This window comes from Scleropages formosus, chromosome 1, assembly GCF_900964775.1.
Source record: "Scleropages formosus chromosome 1, fSclFor1.1, whole genome shotgun sequence".
NCBI classification, from domain to species: Eukaryota; Metazoa; Chordata; class Actinopteri; order Osteoglossiformes; family Osteoglossidae; genus Scleropages; species Scleropages formosus.
The window spans coordinates 42084381-42102177 of record NC_041806.1 but is presented as its reverse complement, the minus strand read 5'-3'; the positions used below and the strand labels follow the sequence as shown (position 1 = coordinate 42102177).

General features: G+C 45.6%; 1 protein-coding gene across 2 annotated transcripts in view; it reads left to right on the top strand.

Moving 5' to 3' along the window:
• The first annotated feature begins 32 nt into the window (after positions 1-32).
• Positions 33-17797, top strand: part of mdn1 (midasin AAA ATPase 1) — a 47280-nt gene continuing 29515 nt past the window's right edge. For both annotated transcript variants that reach the window (XM_018743690.2, XM_018743689.2), the window contains exons 1-38: positions 33-1052; positions 1396-1622; positions 1762-1986; positions 2216-2323; positions 2427-2619; positions 2774-2983; positions 3746-3877; positions 4072-4175; positions 4308-4422; positions 4527-4705; positions 6529-6610; positions 6854-6949; positions 7134-7246; positions 8140-8288; positions 8375-8435; positions 8860-9071; positions 9160-9263; positions 9471-9615; positions 9955-10051; positions 10201-10314; positions 10395-10542; positions 10649-10756; positions 10850-11001; positions 11618-11796; positions 11879-12087; positions 12178-12324; positions 12424-12565; positions 12718-12852; positions 14310-14448; positions 14561-14699; positions 14802-14932; positions 15361-15499; positions 15652-15781; positions 15959-16207; positions 16569-16772; positions 16963-17171; positions 17320-17442; positions 17584-17781. In XM_018743690.2, the coding sequence (XP_018599206.2) occupies positions 957-1052; positions 1396-1622; positions 1762-1986; positions 2216-2323; positions 2427-2619; positions 2774-2983; positions 3746-3877; positions 4072-4175; positions 4308-4422; positions 4527-4705; positions 6529-6610; positions 6854-6949; positions 7134-7246; positions 8140-8288; positions 8375-8435; positions 8860-9071; positions 9160-9263; positions 9471-9615; positions 9955-10051; positions 10201-10314; positions 10395-10542; positions 10649-10756; positions 10850-11001; positions 11618-11796; positions 11879-12087; positions 12178-12324; positions 12424-12565; positions 12718-12852; positions 14310-14448; positions 14561-14699; positions 14802-14932; positions 15361-15499; positions 15652-15781; positions 15959-16207; positions 16569-16772; positions 16963-17171; positions 17320-17442; positions 17584-17781 (5643 nt within the window). In that variant the 5' untranslated portion in view covers positions 33-956. The remainder of the gene's footprint in view (positions 1053-1395; positions 1623-1761; positions 1987-2215; positions 2324-2426; positions 2620-2773; positions 2984-3745; positions 3878-4071; positions 4176-4307; positions 4423-4526; positions 4706-6528; positions 6611-6853; positions 6950-7133; positions 7247-8139; positions 8289-8374; positions 8436-8859; positions 9072-9159; positions 9264-9470; positions 9616-9954; positions 10052-10200; positions 10315-10394; positions 10543-10648; positions 10757-10849; positions 11002-11617; positions 11797-11878; positions 12088-12177; positions 12325-12423; positions 12566-12717; positions 12853-14309; positions 14449-14560; positions 14700-14801; positions 14933-15360; positions 15500-15651; positions 15782-15958; positions 16208-16568; positions 16773-16962; positions 17172-17319; positions 17443-17583; positions 17782-17797) is intronic.

The window sequence follows — 17797 nt, the reverse complement described above, 5'->3', positions numbered from 1 at the left end:
TACCAACTGGAAGTGACGACACTTTTCCCGTGTTGTAGCCTGCGAAAGATAAGATACTCCAGGCAGGTTTAAAACGCTGTAGTGCTTTTAGCAATACGTCGATATTTATTTATTTTATGCCATATCTGGCTACTTATACGTAACAAGGGGGTAATGTGTTTTTTGCAGAAAAAGTGCGGTTATAAATTCAGACACTGCTTAAAGGGACAGTACATAAAGAATATAAACAAAAAAGAAAGCAATAACTTAAAAGAAGCCCTATTATTAATATATAAGATTCGGCTTTCTAAAATAGGTCAGTTTGGTGATGGTCACTTTTGTATGTTTTTTACAGTACAGTACTGGATGTGTTCTCCACAGCAAGAAGAAGGCCGTTGGTGTTACCTACAGTGTTCCATGATTCCCTGGGCTACAATAATATTCGTACTTAGAAATACACAAATGCGAGTAAAACAGCTATTTTAACTCTTTTCAAAAAGCTGAAGATGGATAACGACCTGAAACTAAGTGAAAACGCTATTGGATGGTTTAGCATCCAGAGCACAACCAGTCCGATGTACTCTGGGCTCTACAGATCCCTGGGATGATGCTGCGCGGGACGGCCTGAGCGAAGTGCAACTCTTTCTTTAACGCTACCCACAAACTGAGTGTGTGACACTGACCCGGACGTGTTTTGCCCGTATACGTGTGGACTGAAGCGCGCGGTGGGGGGGGTGTTTTTAGCACTGACCCGGAAGTGTTTTCGCCGTTCCCACATGTGGACTCCGGGGTTGTGGTACGGACGGGGAGCGTGTTCGTGTTGGGCTCCCGGAAAGACAGCTTGCGCCGCGAGAGCATGAGCCGCTGAGGCGGATTACACGCTGAGCATTGCCGCGAGAGCGACGATATTTTATTTAAAAAGAAAAAAAAAAAAAAGAGAAGAAGAAAGGAAAAAAAGCACATGAATTGATGAAACAATGGAGCATTTGGAGCTGAACGTGTCAGCGCTGAGCATCGTCTCGAAGCACACGGAGAAGAGCCGCAGCGAGCTGGGGAAGTACTTGGCGAAGCAGGTAGGTAGGGGTCCCGGCAAGTTTCATGTGTCCTCGGCTTCCGAGTCCCTCCATAATGTCTCCAACTGTCTCTACGCGCGTGTTCCAGTGGCAGTGCAGTGGACGCAGGTCCCAGTTCTGGTCCTGGACGGTGATGAACCAAACCAAACGTTCATGCTGGATTTTTTTTTTAGTATTTGTTTCCACTAACCAGCCTTATCTCCACTGTAATTCATGAAAAAATTATGTAAATAACTTATTTAAATAAAATATGGAAGGACAGGGCCTAAGTTACTTTGCGCTCCAAAGCTGTCTCTGTCTTTTTTGTGTGTGTGTGTGTGTGTGTGTGTGTGTGTGTGTGTAGATATGGAATCAGCAGGACCGACAGGCCATCCTGACATGCCTGGCTAAGCTCCTGCTGGAGAAGGACTACACGCTGCTGATCGCCCGCCATTTTCGGCCCCTTGTCCTGGACCTGCTGGAGAGGAACGCGGAGAGAATTAAAGTGGACGGCAGGATAAACCACGACCAACACGAGCGACTGTGTGTGGCTCTCAGCAAGCTCCTGAGCATCAGCCCAGATGCGCAGCTGTGAGTGCGCCGCCGTTGACGGCTTTCGTTCGACACGAAGAGCCTCCGCGCCTGTTTCGGCGATGCCCTCTTGATCGGTGATTATGGCTTGGCATCCGTCGGGTGAGACTCGCGCTGATTTCTTATGCTGTCCTTGCAGATTTGCTTCTAGGTACTTTCAGGACACCCCTCCGGTCTTTCAGAGGCTCTTTTTCACCAGTACCGAGTCGTCTTCTGTCCAGTATGGCCCCAGGCGCATGAAGCTTCGTGACCTGATGGGCGCCACACTGCGCTTCCTGCAGAGCGACTGTGCAAAATACAGAGAGCTGTGGGACTGGAGTGCCTGCGTCTCCCAGCTGCTCACCAGCGATGTTGTGGTTCGATGGTTTGTGCTCCTCTTCCTCCTTTGCCTTAAAGTTTTAGCGCTTCTTTCCACCCGATTAGCCCTTTTAAATATTGTCAAGCTCCTTACTTACACCTGGATAATTTTACTTTGTCAGTTCAGGGTAAGAATCTTAGTGAACAGTACCAGAGCAACACATTTTGTAAATGTTTGTGCTCATTAGTCCCTCCGTCTTGAACAATCGCCATAATCCTGGATCGATGCCTTTCAGGTACACAGCTCATTGCCTGGCCTTGGTGTCGCACATGACCGATAATCAGAAAACAATCTTTCTGAGGAAAGTCCTGTCGAGTGAAGAGATCCTGCATCTCAAAATAAAGTACGTTCAGGATCCCTTTGTAATGGCGCTCTTTTTTGAGTTGCATTTGAATGAAACCGCCCCTACAGGTGTTCACAGTGTGTGATGCGTTGTTGGCACTTAGGTCACTGGAAGAAGTGCAGCAGCTAGAGGTGGAGAAAGCCCTGGTGTTGGCTAATCAGGCCTCTGTGACTTGGCGCAAGGAGAAAGTGAACAAGTTCACGAGGGGCCGGGTGGTTTCGCACGACCTGTCCCAGAACGTTGTTGCTGTCTGTGGCGTGGTTTTGCCTAGGAAGACGCACAAGCTGCAAGAGCCTGTAAGACTTTTACCCCTCAGGCGAATATTTTTTCGATCCAACCTGTGCTGGAATTTTTACGAGAGAGTCCTGGACCGTGAATGAAAAAAAACATACTTAATTGGGAATGTTTTGTGTTAATTCGTTCATTGAGTCTCACTCTCCGCACTCGTAGGGTTACACAAAGCCGCTGGTGCTCGTGGATTCGACTGCCAAGAACCTGCGTAGGCTTGCCCTGGCTGTGGCGTCTCAGAAGGCCGTTCTGCTGGAGGGCCCCATTGGATGCGGTAAAACGGCTCTCGTGGAGTACCTCGCTGCAGTTACGGGACATGTCAAGTCTCCAGAAATTTTAAAGGTGCAACTGGGAGATCAGACTGACAGCAAGGTATGGACCATGTTTGTGCTTTTACAGTGACTTTTTTTTTTTTTCTTTTTCAAGTTATTCTGCTTGGAATTTGTATGCATTCAGGAAACTTAACAGCCTAATAAGTCAATTTTCTATTGAAGTGTTTTTAATGAACAGTTTTGTTTTTAGATGTTATGTTATTATAAATATATTTACATTTGAACAGCTGCTACCAATAGTATGCCTCTGTATGTTTGATTTTTTATTTTTTTTATTTTTTAAAAGGCGTTCAGATATGGAACTGTGCTCTACATCTCTGTGACATTTATTTAGCTGATGCTTTTCTTCCGAGACTGACACTAAGTTCTTTACAGTGATTTACCTGTATATACACCTTAATAACAGCTCCTGGACCATCTGTGTTGAGTTTTTATTGTTTCCCCATATCTGCGTAAGTTTCCTTCGGGTGTCGTGGTTTCCTCCCACAGTCCAAACACGCAGTTTAGGTGAATTGGCGACACCAAATTGCCCTTAGTGTGTGCTCGTGTTGGTGTGTGTGGGGTTACCCTGCGATGGAACTGACATCCTATCCAGTGTGTGCTGCACCAGTCTTAGCCTGGTGATTCTGTGGTATGCTCCTGACCCCCATGACCAGAGCTAGTGGTTAGCAAAAGTGAGTGAGTGACCGAGTGAAAGCACAGTAAATATCTTGATCAAGGGTAGTACAGTAAGAGCAATGAATTGAACCTAGGCAGCTCTAAGCACTACGCTACTTGTTACACCCTGTATTTATCACTACAGATGCTGCTGGGAATGTATCGGTGCACTGACATTCCTGGGAAGTTTGTGTGGCAGCCTGGCACTCTGACACAGGCTGTGTCCAAGGGGCACTGGATCCTCCTGGAGGACATCGACCATGCGCCCTTGGATGTGGTGGGTGCCATCACCCGGTTTGAATGATGCTGCGAAGTTCTCATGCTGCTGTGAAATGCCTTTGCTTGCTAATAGAACTGCTGCAGGGGATGTTGCTCTCCTACATCTTTGGCTGTAACTATATCACTCACACTGATACACATCTGACTGCAATAATGTGCAGAGTCATAAACTGAGCGGTAACTATCTTCCAGATCTCTGTGCTGCTACCCCTCATGGAGAACCGTAAGATGATGATCCCAGGGCGGGATGACTGCATCGAAGTGGCACCAGGATTTCAGTTCTTTGCCACAAGAAGGTTTGAAATAGTGAATCTTGAAGTCTCTGATGCCCATTTGAAACGGTGTATTATTTTATGAAAGTTCATTAACTTGTGTTAAAGGTAGATCTACAAGTTATTCGCATTTGAATTTCCTCTCTCTGGTCCTAGGATGTTTTCCAGTGGTGGAGGGTGGTACCGCCCACAGAACACTCACGCTGCACTTTTGGACAAGTACTGGACCAAACTGCTAATGGGAAACATGACAAGAGAGGAACTGAAGCAGGTGACATAATGAAGCCCATAAGGCAGGCAGATGCCTTTGAGGAGTGCTCAACCTGCGTTTTCTCTTCTTCGGCCTTTGAACATCCCAGTGTTCTTTCTGTGAAGGTGCTGCTGGAACGATACCCGGTTCTGAACATGGTTGTGGAACGTCTGTTGGACATCTACTGTCAGCTGACAGGGGACAAGCATCAGGGCACTGAATCAACCGGAACCTCTCAGCATGACAGCCCACAGAGTGTGGACGACAGGGTGGCAGGTCTGGAGGTCAGAGGCCTGTCCCTCAGGTAGGAGCTTGTGTGCCCTGTTCTTAATGATTTTTTTTTTTTTTTTTTTTTTAAATTTTATTCATCGCCCAACTGTTTTAGATGGTGGGCTGGTACAGAAAATGTAATATATAAACTTATTTAAAACCCAAATTTGTTTTAGAAAAAGTTGTGTTTCAAAATAAACACTGTTTTTTACTTAAATTATTGACAAATTATGACTTCATAAATAAAACATTTCAGTGCATTTGTTGATAATACACAAGGTGTAATGAGTTGGCAATTGACCCAGTAAGGAACTGTTCTAAGAGAAAATTAAGTCTTTACAAAATAATCTAAAACAAATATAGATCTTAAAAAGACATAACAGACAAATAGAAGTTTCTAATCTAGTTCTTTAGTACTGATTCTTGATGCTTATCCCAGTTTTTTCAATGAATTGATGACAGCATTTATATTAATATTACCATGGGTTGTTTAATGACTTCAGTGTAGTCACGCCCTGGTCAGGTTTCACAAAAAGACACAAGCAGGACTCATCTGGACAAGCAGATGTCCATCATGTGCAATGCCCTGATGGACAACCAACTGACCCCTAGCTGATTAATTAGGTTTCCGCTAGACTCTGAGCCAGTCGATGGGCAATTGATTCGATTGTCCTCTGGAGACAGCCCCACCCTCGTGTGTGCTAGGTGTCAAGCAGGGACATGGCATATTAGATAATGAGCTCACCCGTCAATCCACAGGAAGCTTGTCCTGTGTACGTTGCTGGGCCCCCACACCTTACATGGGTCTTGTCCTGGAATGACATGTACATTAAAATAGGTGGCAACATCATATTTGAAACTTTAATATTTGCCAGTTTCTTCCTTAACTACAGTGTCCATCATGCTTCTGCTTCATGCTTCAATAGATTCACTACTGTAATTTTTGTATGTATAATCTCAGCTCTCTGTTTTACCTTGATGGATGTGCCGAATCACACATTTTCAAATACAGGTCGAACTGAAAGTCTATCTCAATTTGTAACTCATTTTATTTGGAGTCACTGTGCACAAGGCAGGGCACACCTTGAACAGGACAAAATTTATCTTCTGTTTTGTATTAGCCTGAAGCAGCATTAAAATTCAATCCATTTCACACATCTTTCATTTTCAGTAACTTTAATCTCTGCAACCTCCTATCCAGTCCTGACCCATTCATCACATAAACATGTACAACATTTGTTACCATCTGTTTGCTTTATTATCTACACAATAAAAAGTGTAACAATAGACACATAGCTTGATTTATTTGCTGCAAAGGTTCTATAAGTCTTAGATAGGCCTGCAGCTAAAATTAAAAATATTGTAAAACTTAATTTTTGAATGAGTTTAAGCCACATTACAATTAGAACTAATTTGACGAAAATTAAAAAATACATTGTTTCCACAAACTCTTGTTCAGTGCAGATAGTTGTACAGAAACGTGTGCAATGCTTATTTTGTTATTGATCGTTTGCGCTCAATCACCAGACATGAGTTGTTTCATATTGCAAAGAAGTTTGTTCCTACATTCCTATTGTGTGTGTTTGCCATATACTGCCAACTAGTGTCTCTGTGAGAACGTGGGCGATTTTTCTCTGCAGCACATTTTTGAAAATAGTTATGTGAGGAAAGTACATTTAAAAATAAACTAAAAAGTGTTCATATTTAAAAAAAAAACAAATTATTTTTTTTTAACCCAGCTTTTGTAACTCTAGGATCCAATGTTCATCCACAGAGAACCATGTTAGATAGATAGTTTATTAAAAATGATAATTTTTAGTGTATCTGCCAAACATTCGTTGTCCTCACTCCTGACAGGGATCTGCTGAAGTGGTGTGAAAGGATTGCACACAACTTTGATGGCACCTCTTCAGACACAGCACAGAGGGTCTTTCTTGAGGTAGGCCTCTCTTCACCAGCGTACCCCCATTTCGATCGAACTAGAGACCCAGTGAATGGCTGAGTCACAATCAGCTTGAAATCACTGAGCTCCAGTGATAAACGCAAAGGATGCTGCTTCTTTTGTTTTTAACTGGTGATTTGGCCCAGTGCCATGATACATTGATATATACTTATAATAACTGCAAAAAATGGGGTTCATGTTTGATTTCAGACACTGTAGACTAACTGTGCTCTTCTCCAGGCCCTTGACTGCTTCACTGCCATGCTGCCCAGTCCAGAGAGCAGGCTGCGGATGGCCGAGGTTATTGGAAGCAAGCTCAATATCTCCAAAGAAAAGGTAGTGCTCAGAGTTCCGTAGTCCCTGTGGATCAGATGAGGTTTAATTTAGGTGGGACAGATTTGCAACATCTGACCTCCATATGTTTAAACCAAGGCATTAATTGTTTTTTTTTTTTTCCATGTTGTGTGTAGTGGTGATGTGACAGAATGAAATTGGCAGTTCAGTGGAATCTATCTTCCAGGCCCATCATTTCTGCCGCTCGTACCAGCCAGGGATTAGCGTCATGGAGCTGGAAGTCATAGTTGGGCGAGCTGCTGTGCCACGGAGACAGGGTGAAGCGGTCCGACTCCGCATGTAAGCTATTATCCCTGCTTTACAGCATCAGTAGCGACCCCCTGCTGGGTGTTAAGTAAACATCGTATTGACCAAATCACTGTACGGCAACAAACTGCGAACCCTTCAGCGCAGAAACGGTTACGTCGACTGTCATTTCTCCTGGGAGTGTCTGAACAGTTTGTGCAATTTTCCCTGAGGTGAAAGATTGAAGAGGCTTTTGGAGCAACCCATGTCAACACTCCTTTGGACGAAAATGTCATTTAGAATCCATCCATTCACTGTCAAAACTACTTGCCTACTGCAGGCTTTCACTGGTCCAGAGTCTATTCCAGAAATACAGGGTATGAGGCAGAGTACACCGTGGACCAGGTTTCTATCCATCACAGGGCTATAATACACACATGCATGTACATTCTAAGTGAAATTCAGTGTCACTTATTCACCTGAAACATCTGTGTTTGGACTGTGGAGCAGAACGTACATGCACACATGGAGAACATACAAACTCTGCTCAAATTGAGCTTGATTCAAACCCAAAGCCCAGGAGCTGTGAGGTGCCAGTATTTCCTAGCATAGCACTATGCTGCCCTCATTGTACATTGTATGGTGCTGCAACCAAAGTGAATTTCCCTCTGGGATTATTAATTAATAAATTACAAAGTTTGATTCATTCTTTCATTTATTGTTAATTTAAAATTCAGCCCAAACATTTTTAGTTATATTTGTCTGCTAAACACAGGGATTACTGTAACTTTGCACTAGACAAACAGCAGGTAATGAATGAATAAATGAAATATTGGAATTGGGGACAATCTTGAGCCCCATTTCTTCTAGTATACAGTGCTGAGCGAAAGGACTGCAGGAAAGACATGTTGAACTGTGTGTGACTTAATGATGACGTGTCTGTCCAGAGAGAAGCAGACTTTTGCTGCCACGCGGCCCTCCTCTGTTCTCCTTGAGGAATTGGCAGTGTGCGTGAACAAGGGCGAGCCTGTCCTTCTGGTGGGGGAGACAGGTACGGGTAAGACGTCCACTGTGCAGCACCTGGCGTCCCTCACAGGTGAGCCCCGCAACCATCATCTACAGAAGCCTGACTCAAGGCTTTATCATGGATCAAAACCTGACCATCTTCTGCTCTTCACACAGAACACAAACTGAGGGTAGTCAACATGAACCAACAGAGTGACACGGCTGATCTCCTTGGAGGGTAAGTCAGTAAGGTACAGGAGAAAAGATGGGCTGGGTCTGGGTTCTGCTTCTGGACATCACTGGGATGCAGTACCAGTGAAAAGTAAATCTCAGCAACTTGGGCAATAGTTGGATGTGAGCAACTGGAGAGAAGAGCTTTGTCCAGCTTGTTAAGCAAATGACTTTTTGAAAAACTAGTGTCTGACCAGTGCACTCAATCTTTTTCCTGATACTATATGCAGCTACCCACTTTACTACGGTCAAGTTAATTCAGAGACACTTTTTCTCCATCTTCAAGGGTATTATTAAAGAGTTAGAAGAAAATTGTGATATTTACTTCGATGGGTACCAGACCTCAGATGAAATGGTGATGCTCGTTTGCTCACTGTCTGCTAAGACGCAGAAAACGACAATGCTAACAATCTCTGTTTATCATCCTGCAGCTACAAACCAGTGGATCATAAGCTGATCTTGCTGCCGCTGCGTGAGGCCTTCGAGGACCTCTTTTCCCAGACGTATTCCCGCAAGCAGAACCTCACCTTCTTGGGGCATGTGCAGACTTGCTTCAGGAACAAGCGTTGGCAGGACCTACTGAAGCTTATGGACCACGTCTGCAAGTCAGCCCTCACCAAGGAGCTGCACGAAAAGCCCAATGGTACTCATGCAGTTTAAGGGATTATTGTTTCTGATGGTGGTGGGGGCAATGGTTGGTCCTCTAAGCACCCGTTAATGTGTCCGTCCAGTAACCTTGTTGAAGGAGCAGTGGGAAGCTCTGGCCCTGAGACTGAGCCAAACCCAACAGCAGATCAGAGCCTGTGAGTCAGCACTGGTCTTTGCTTTTGTAGAGGTAAGAACTCTTGGTAGCAATGATTTTCTTCATGCTTATCTTTTCATGAATGTCAAGCTATAGTTCTTGAAATCCCAGTGCTATTTTCAGCCATAACCCAAGCTGATCATTTCTGGCATGTTATATTAATTTGTCAGATATTGAAAACAAAAATAATGCACATTTCAGTGAGCATGAATGTGGTTTGGTTGTTTGTGTCTTGAACAGGGAACTTTGGCCCAGGCAGTGAAGAAGGGTGAGTGGATCCTGCTGGATGAGATCAACCTGGCGGCTGCTGAAACCCTGGAGTGCCTGAGCGGCCTGCTGGAAGGGACCGGGGGATCACTTGTTCTTCTGGACAGGGGTGACACAGGTGTGCTGTCATACTGGGCAAACTGGGAGCATCAGACCTCCAGTGTATTGACAGTATTGTTTAGCATGTGCATTAAATATGTATAACCAGTACCAGTGAAAAGTACACTTGCTGGAAACTAGTTTTTTCTCCTCAAGGCCTTTGATGAACAAGTTTGATCAGACAGTTAGCTGACACCTCTTCCCTGCTTTAGTGCAGCAGTTTCCAGAGATGCAAAGTACTTGTGGATTTCTTAGTAATGGCCAGGTTGCTGAGATCTACTCACGCTTTTGAGTGGTGGTGTGTTTTTTTTTTTTTTTTTGCATTTTGTTGACTCTTTGTTCTTGTTTTTGTGCACAGAAGCCCTTGTTCGTCACCCGGACTTCCGCCTGTTTGCCTGCATGAATCCAGCCACAGACGTGGGGAAACGCAATCTGCCCCCGGGCATCAGAAACAGGTGAGGCCAGACTTAGGAGAACACAGAGAGATGCTCTTCACTTGCGGAACACTGATTGGTTAATGCAGAGTCCAAGCAGAGCCCATTATTAATGTTCATGTAGAACTTTCTTCAGTGTCCTTAAATACATGGTATGTTGTGGTCTACAGGTTCACTGAACTCTATGTGGAAGAGCTGGAAAACGAAAGGGATTTGAGGACACTTGTCTCAGACTATTTGAAAGGCTTGAGCCTCAACAAGAGTGTTGTTTCTGGGATCATAAGGTGAGGGTGTTTCTGCTCATCTTCGGATGTCTTTATGCTTTCCAATGCTGACTCCTATAGCCTGCTCTCCCATCATCCAGCTTCTACCTGGCGGTGCGACGTGAGGCACTCTCACGGCTGGAGGACGGAACAGGTCACCGACCACACTACAGCCTAAGGACGCTGTGCAGGGCATTGAAGTATGCCGCCTCCAACCCCTGTCACAGCGCTCAACGCTCACTGTATGAGGTAGGTGCTAGAGGAGGCCATCAAAAGACCTCCTCACAGGTTAGTATTATACGAGATAGGGATCTGTGTGAATGAATTAGATAATGTTTGTTTTTCCACTTTTTAGGGCTTTTGCTTGAGTTTCCTCACCCAGTTGGATAGAAGCTCTCACCCAGTGGTACAGAAACTGGTGTGTCAGCACATCCTTGGTGGAAACATCAAATGTCTCAAACAGGTATTCAGCAGTGATGCTGTCTGACTGAGAGCATTTTTCTAGAGTCTTTAAAATACAAACTGATGAATGCGAGGTTTGTCTGTTCAATTGCAGCCAATTCCAGTGCCCGCCGACAGGCAGTGTGTGGAGGTGGAGGGATACTGGGTGACCCAGGGGGACATGGAGCTGGCAGTAGATCAAAGTTACATCCTTACTGCATCAGTGAAGCTCAACCTGCGGGACCTGGCCAGAGTGGTGTCGGCTGGGTAGGAAACATATTTGTAAACAATATTATTCTTATTAGCGGGGCGCGGGTAGTAGGACAGGCCGCGCAGCGGGTTTGGCCAGGGCCTGCCCTCTGGCAGGTGTGGGGTTAGAGTCCCACTTGGGGTGCCTAGCAACGGACTGGCATCCCGTCCAGGGTGTGTCCCCTCCCCCTCCAGCCTTGCACCCTGTGTTGCCGGGTTAGGCTCCAGTTCACCGCGACCCCACTTGGGACAAGCGGTTTCAGACAATGTGTGTGTGGGATTATTTTTATTTATGTGGTGCTTTTTGCCAAACCACTTATGATAGGTTTGCCCAGTATGCAAGTGCTTTAGTGATGCTTCTGGTTTAGCTGCGGGTATTTAAAACAGCAGGCGCTGTACATGTTTAATGCACTGTCCACTAAGAGCTGAAAATCGACCAGGAGTATAACTTCTTTAATCCAAAAGGTAATAGCTGTAAATCTGAATATATTGGTTCCTACAAAGAGAGTACTTCAGAATAAAACATGAAACAGAAATAAAGGGCAAAAATAGGTATATTAAATTTTCAGTGCCTTTCAGTCTTGTAGAAAACTTTGATCGTAATTTGTTTTGTTATTGTCTCCCTGTGGTTTAGAACCCACCCAGTCCTCATCCAAGGAGAGACTTCAGTGGGAAAGACCAGCCTAATCAAATGGCTGGCAGCGGCCACAGGGAACCAGTGTGTGAGGATCAATAATCACGAGCATACTGACATCCAGGAGTACATTGGCTGCTACTCCTCTGACAGCAGAGGAAAGCTGGTCTTCAAAGAAGGTAACCACAAGAAGATGACCGTCACACCATACTTTTTGTGTTGTCTGGAAACGGTTTGAATGTAACAGAGTCCTATCCACAGGGGTGCTCATCGACGCCATGAGGAAAGGCTACTGGATCATCCTGGATGAGTTGAATCTGGCACCCACGGACGTTCTGGAGGCCCTAAACCGTCTCCTGGACGACAACCGAGAACTCTTCATCGCCGAGACCCAGGAAGTAGTGAAAGCTCATCCAAGGTTCATGCTGTTTGCCACTCAGAATCCTCCTGGCCTCTACGGTGGCAGAAAGGTATCCCTTTCTCTTGATCAGATTTTATGGTCGGTCAAGTAGCCAAATGCATTTCAGATGAGTTCAGAAGGTTTCGTCTCTCATATGCAGGTGTTATCGAGGGCCTTCAGGAATCGTTTTGTGGAGCTGCACTTTGATGAGTTGCCCCCTGCAGAGCTGGAGACGATCCTTCACAAGAGGTGCAACCTCCCCCCTTCTTATTGCACCAAACTTGTCAAAGTCATGCAGGATCTGCAGGTAAAATTCATTCCCATCTCCATCACATCATGCTGCACTATAATTCTTCTGAGTACTTATCGACTGCAGCCACACTGGTGATTGTCTGTCTTCCTCCAGTCCCTGCGTAGGGGATCCACAGTGTTTGCCGGAAAGCACGGATTTATCACTCTGAGGGATCTGTTTCGCTGGGCTGAACGATATCGGCTGGAGGAGGAGACCAATACCTCCCGTGACTGGCTGCAGCATTTAGCAGATGACGGTAAGGCCAAACTGTACTAGGGTCTTTTGGGATTTGTCCTGTAGTTTTGTTTCCTCACAGTGCTGCTGGAACTTGTTTACCTTCTCACTTTAGTTTATCTTCCTGGTTTGGAGACAAAGGGAAGACTTAGAATTTGCTTTTTTCTTATCCAGGGTACATGCTGCTGACAGGCCGGGTGAGGAAGACGGACGAGGCGGAAACCATTCAGAGGATCTTGGAGAAGCACTTTAAGAGGAAGGTTGACCCTGTCGAACTTTTCTCAGAGCGCAGGGTCGCCTTGCAGTTCAGTGAGTGAAACTGAAAGATGTAATTTTTGCTCACCTGTAAAGCTCTGTGCCATGGACTGAGGGACGCTATCCACCGAACATAGTCATTTCCTGAGGTTTTTTTTTCTTTTCTCCTTGGTATTATCACTCACAAGAGCTGTAAAATCAAAGGGCCAACAGTTATTTTCCAGGCCTATTTCTGTCCCAGTCTCCCAAAACAGTGGCATGTTTTCCAAACTCCATGTACTGTTACTATCTGTCTTTTTGCTATTTAGGTCTCACTTCTATAGGCATCTGCTCCAGCAGAATAAGAGTGTCAGACAAAGTGTGCTTAGGCAATTGTCTGCATCTAAAGCTTTAAAACCGTTGTTGAAATCGCTTTTATTTACCTTGAATTGTACGTCACATTGGAGAAAAGTGTCCTCCAGTACTCCATCCATCCATCCATCCATCCATCCATCCATTTTCTATCCCACTTGTCCTAGTAGGGTCACAGTGATAGTAGGGAGAGCAGAGAGGCCCAGCTGCCCCTGTCCCCCCGCAACTTCCTTCAGCTCAGCCTCGGGGATCCCCAGCCATTCCCAGGCCAACTGTGAGATATAATCCCTCCAGCGGGTCCTGGGCCGACCTCGGGACCTCGGCCCAGTTGGCCATGCCTGGTATACCTCCAAAGGGAGGCGCCTAGGGGGCATCCTTATCAGATGCCCGAAACACCTCAACTGGCTCCCCTCAATGTGGAGGAGTAGCGGCTGTACTCTGAGTTCCTCCCAGAGAGTGAGTCCCAACACCCTGCGGAGAGAACTTATTCTTTCGGTCATTACCCAGAGTTCATGACCATAGGTGAGGGTGGGGACGTAGATCGACCAGTAGATGAGAGCTTCCCCTTATGGCTCAGCTCCCCCTTCAACACTACAGTCCAGTACAGCGACCGCATTACTGCTGCTGCTGCTCCCAATCTGCAGCAGATCTCGCGCTCCCTTTTCCCCTCACTCGTGAATAAGACCCCAAGATACTTAAACTCTTCCACCTGGGGCAAATTCTCTCCCCTTACCTGGAGTACTCCTCCAGTACTAAATGAATAAATGTAGATATTCATTTCAGTGGTAATATGCATAAGTAAAATAACGAGAGGCAAAATAATTGATGAAAGGAAATGTTGTTTTGAATTTAATTCCTTCACTGAAACACAGGAGCGCTTTAAGATGAGGCTGTATCTTTTCACCTCACAGAGAGTTCAGCTCCACACGAGCTGCTCATGTGGAACATGATTTTGCTGGCTGCTCATTAGGTCAGGCTTACACAACATGGGTATTGAGTGTTAACTGCATGCATCATGAGGTTGTGTGAGGATCTCTGACTTTTCACTCTGTGGCAGAGAATGTCAAGAATGTTGATTTCAGGTGTATGTGGGGAATTGTGAATTGGCTTGTCTGCTCCAGTTTGCGTGTGCTCACGTCACCGGGGCTGTGTGACTGCAGGTCCCTTTGTGGCAAACATGGCAGATGTGCCGGAGGAATTCCGACACGTGGTTTGGACGGATGGCATGAGGAGGCTAGCGGTACTGGTAGGACGGGCCTTGCATTTTGGGGAGTCTGTCCTTCTGGTGGGAGACACTGGGTAAGCTCTCAACACAGATATTCCCCAGACTTTACCTCATCATTCATCATCGTTCGTCATATTATCAGTGTTGAATGCAACAGGGCTTATCTTTGGGTGTTATTTTTTGCAGCTGTGGAAAAACCACAATTTGCCAGCTATTTGCCGCCCTGGCAGGACAGAAGTTCTTCTCCCTGAACTGTCATCTCCACATGGAGACGTCTGACTTCCTAGGAGGGCTACGTCCAGTCAGACACACTGGGATGGAGGAGGTACCATGTGTCGCTGTGATTTTTTTAAAATGTTTTTTTATCCACGCTTACTGCAACTTGTGCGCCTGTGTCTGACTCTGAAGCACGGTTTCTCTTCTGCAGATGGATGCCGAAGATGGCAGACTCTTCGAGTGGCATGACGGTCTTCTGGTCCTGGCCATGAAGGAGGGGGGTGTCTTCCTGATGGATGAGATCTCGCTAGCTGATGATTCTGTACTGGAGAGACTCAACAGGTAGACACATACACGCACTTGTGTCAGCACTGGCACCTATAGTACCAGTCAGTAGTTTGAGGCCACTTGCTGGAAACCAGTTTTGTTTTTCCCAGAGGCATTCAGTGAATGTTTGAACAGGAACTCAATTGACATGTCCTCCCAGCTGTTCTGCAGCAGTTCCCAAGGATGTAAGACATTTGAGGGTTGCTTTGCTTTCACCCGTCTGGCCAAATCACCCCATAAAAGTATTGCCCAGTTTGTTCAGGTGTACTCTCACTTTTCAGTGTTATCACATCTGTAAATACATTTACATTTATTCATTTAGCATATACTTTTCTCCAAAGCGACATACATGTCTTCGCTTTGGAGAAAAGCATCTGCTAAATGAATTAATGTAAATACACACACATGTCCATGAGCTGTGACCTAACTGTTTGTACCCTAAGTGTCCTGGAGACCGAGAAAACTCTGGTGCTGGCTGAGAAGGGCAGCGGTGACAATGATGATGTGGAGCTTATCACAGCAAAGCCTGATTTCCGCCTCCTAGCCACTATGAACCCTGGTGGGGATTTTGGGAAAAAGGAGGTAAGCTGAGACAGAGCTGTGGTCAACACTTTATCTTGGACTGAACTTGAGCAAGTTCTGAGAGCCTGTAGGTCATTCCTCCAAAGTACTTATCAGGATCTGATTCTTGAGGTGTGTGCTCTGTTTCCATAACGCATGCTATGTCCCCCCAGCTCTCACCGGCCTTGAGGAATCGGTTCACTGAGATCTGGTGCCCTCAGAGTAACAGCAGGAGTGACCTGATCCATATCATCCAGCACAATCTACAGCCTGGACTCTCCCTGGGTCCCCAGGACCACAAAGGTCTTAACCGTTGTATACCACATTCATATTTGAGTTGTCTCTATAATCAGCTACATACCATGTTTTTATGTGAACTTTTCGGTTATTCATAATTATATTTTTGTTTGTGAAGATTACAAGCAACTTGGTAAGTATGGTTAGGATGATCATTTTTTTCCCCTTTAAATCTGGGTGCAGGAAAAGACATTGCGGAGCTTATGCTGGACTTCATCGACTGGTTGACCAGCCAAGAGTTTGGACGTCGGTGTATCTTGAGCGTGCGGGACATCCTGTCCTGGGTGCACTTTATGAACACAGTGTGTAACCGGCACTCTGGGTTGCCCACGCTCATGGTAGAGGAGCGAAACAAATGGGATTGCCGGCTAGACACGGTCACAGTGTTCGTGCATGCAGCCTGTCTCATATACATTGATGGCATTGGTTCAGGTGAGCAAGTGGTCCAGAACTGGTTTTTCTAAACACCATGGAAAACAATAATATTTCTTTTAAAAAAATTCTGAATGAGGAGTATTCATGGTACATTTTAAAGAATTTTTAGATTTTTCTCAGAACCTGGGCTGCATAGTTCTCTTGATCTCATGAAGTCCCATGAGGATACTTGCTATTCATTTTAATGAGCAAAAGAAATACTTAGCATACATTAAATAAGACACGTGTCTAATAAGAGGGTGTAATCCCCAACCTGAGACCAAGAGATGTCACAGCTGAAACAGAGCAGAACAGCTGGATTCTGGGTCCTGTGCTGGCTTGCTATTGTTTCAGCCCTGAGCCAATCTTCTCTCCCCAGGCACAACTGCGGCTGCAGCAGAAAATGCCCTGGTGGCTCGCAGGGCTTGTCTTGGGTTCCTCCGGAAAGCTCTGCAAGGTGTGACATGCCTAGAAGAGAACGAGGATGTGGCCAACTCTCTTCTAATGTACGACATAAGCCTGCCCAGGGAGCCATGCTGGGGGGAAGACTACTTTGGCATCAACCCATTCTACATCTCAACAGGTGGGACAACACCTTCCAGAAAGCAAATCCTTTGCAATGCAGACTTTGTAAGAGCACTGTCACATTGTCTTGTTTTAATAATTTTCCAACCCCTACATGTGTCTGCTTGAGCTACGTGAAAGTGTATTTGAATTCCTCAAGAACTGTGCAGCCAAAAGGTTGAATTCAGCATGCAAGTCTACTCTGTCAGGGCCAGAGAGCGAGTCTCGGAATCTGGCCGACTATGCCCTGGCAGCTGGCACCACAGCCATGAATGCACAGCGACTTCTACGGGCACTGAAGCTCCAGCGACCGGTGCTCTTGGAGGGATCACCTGGTGTTGGCAAAACTAGCCTGGTGGCAGCATTGGCCAAAGCATCGGGTCACCATCTTGTCAGGATCAACCTCTCAGAACAAACTGTAAGACTGCGTTGTCATGGACTGTGGTCAGACTGTCGACTGAATTGTTTTATTCTAGAATGTTGTGAGCAGCAAATACAATCATCCTGTATTGACTTTCCATACTCAAGGCTTTTTCTTTAAAGTGTTCCCCTTTCTTTATGAGCAGGATGTGACTGACCTGTTTGGGACAGACCTGCCAGTAGAGGGTGGAAAAGGAGGAGAGTTTGCGTGGAGGGATGGACCCCTCCTGGCTGGATTGAAAGCTGGTCACTGGATTGTCCTGGATGAGGTGCTCTGCCACTCATTGATATAAATCTAAATAAATTTTAAAATGTAATTGTGTAACTAAATTTGGTCCCTCACTCTGTGTTTAAAGGTTTGATTAAATGAATTTGTTGTGTTTTTTTTTTTTTTTTTTGTGTTCTCCCAGCTGAATCTGGCCTCACAGTCAGTTCTGGAAGGGCTGAATGCATGCTTTGACCATCGTGCCGAGATCTACATACCCGAGCTGGGCATGACTTTCCAAGTACAGCATGAGAAGACCAAGATCTTTGGGTGCCAGAATCCCTTCACCCAGGGCGGGGGTCGCAAGGGACTCCCAAAGTCCTTCCTCAACAGATTCACTCAGGTGAGTCTTTCCTGTT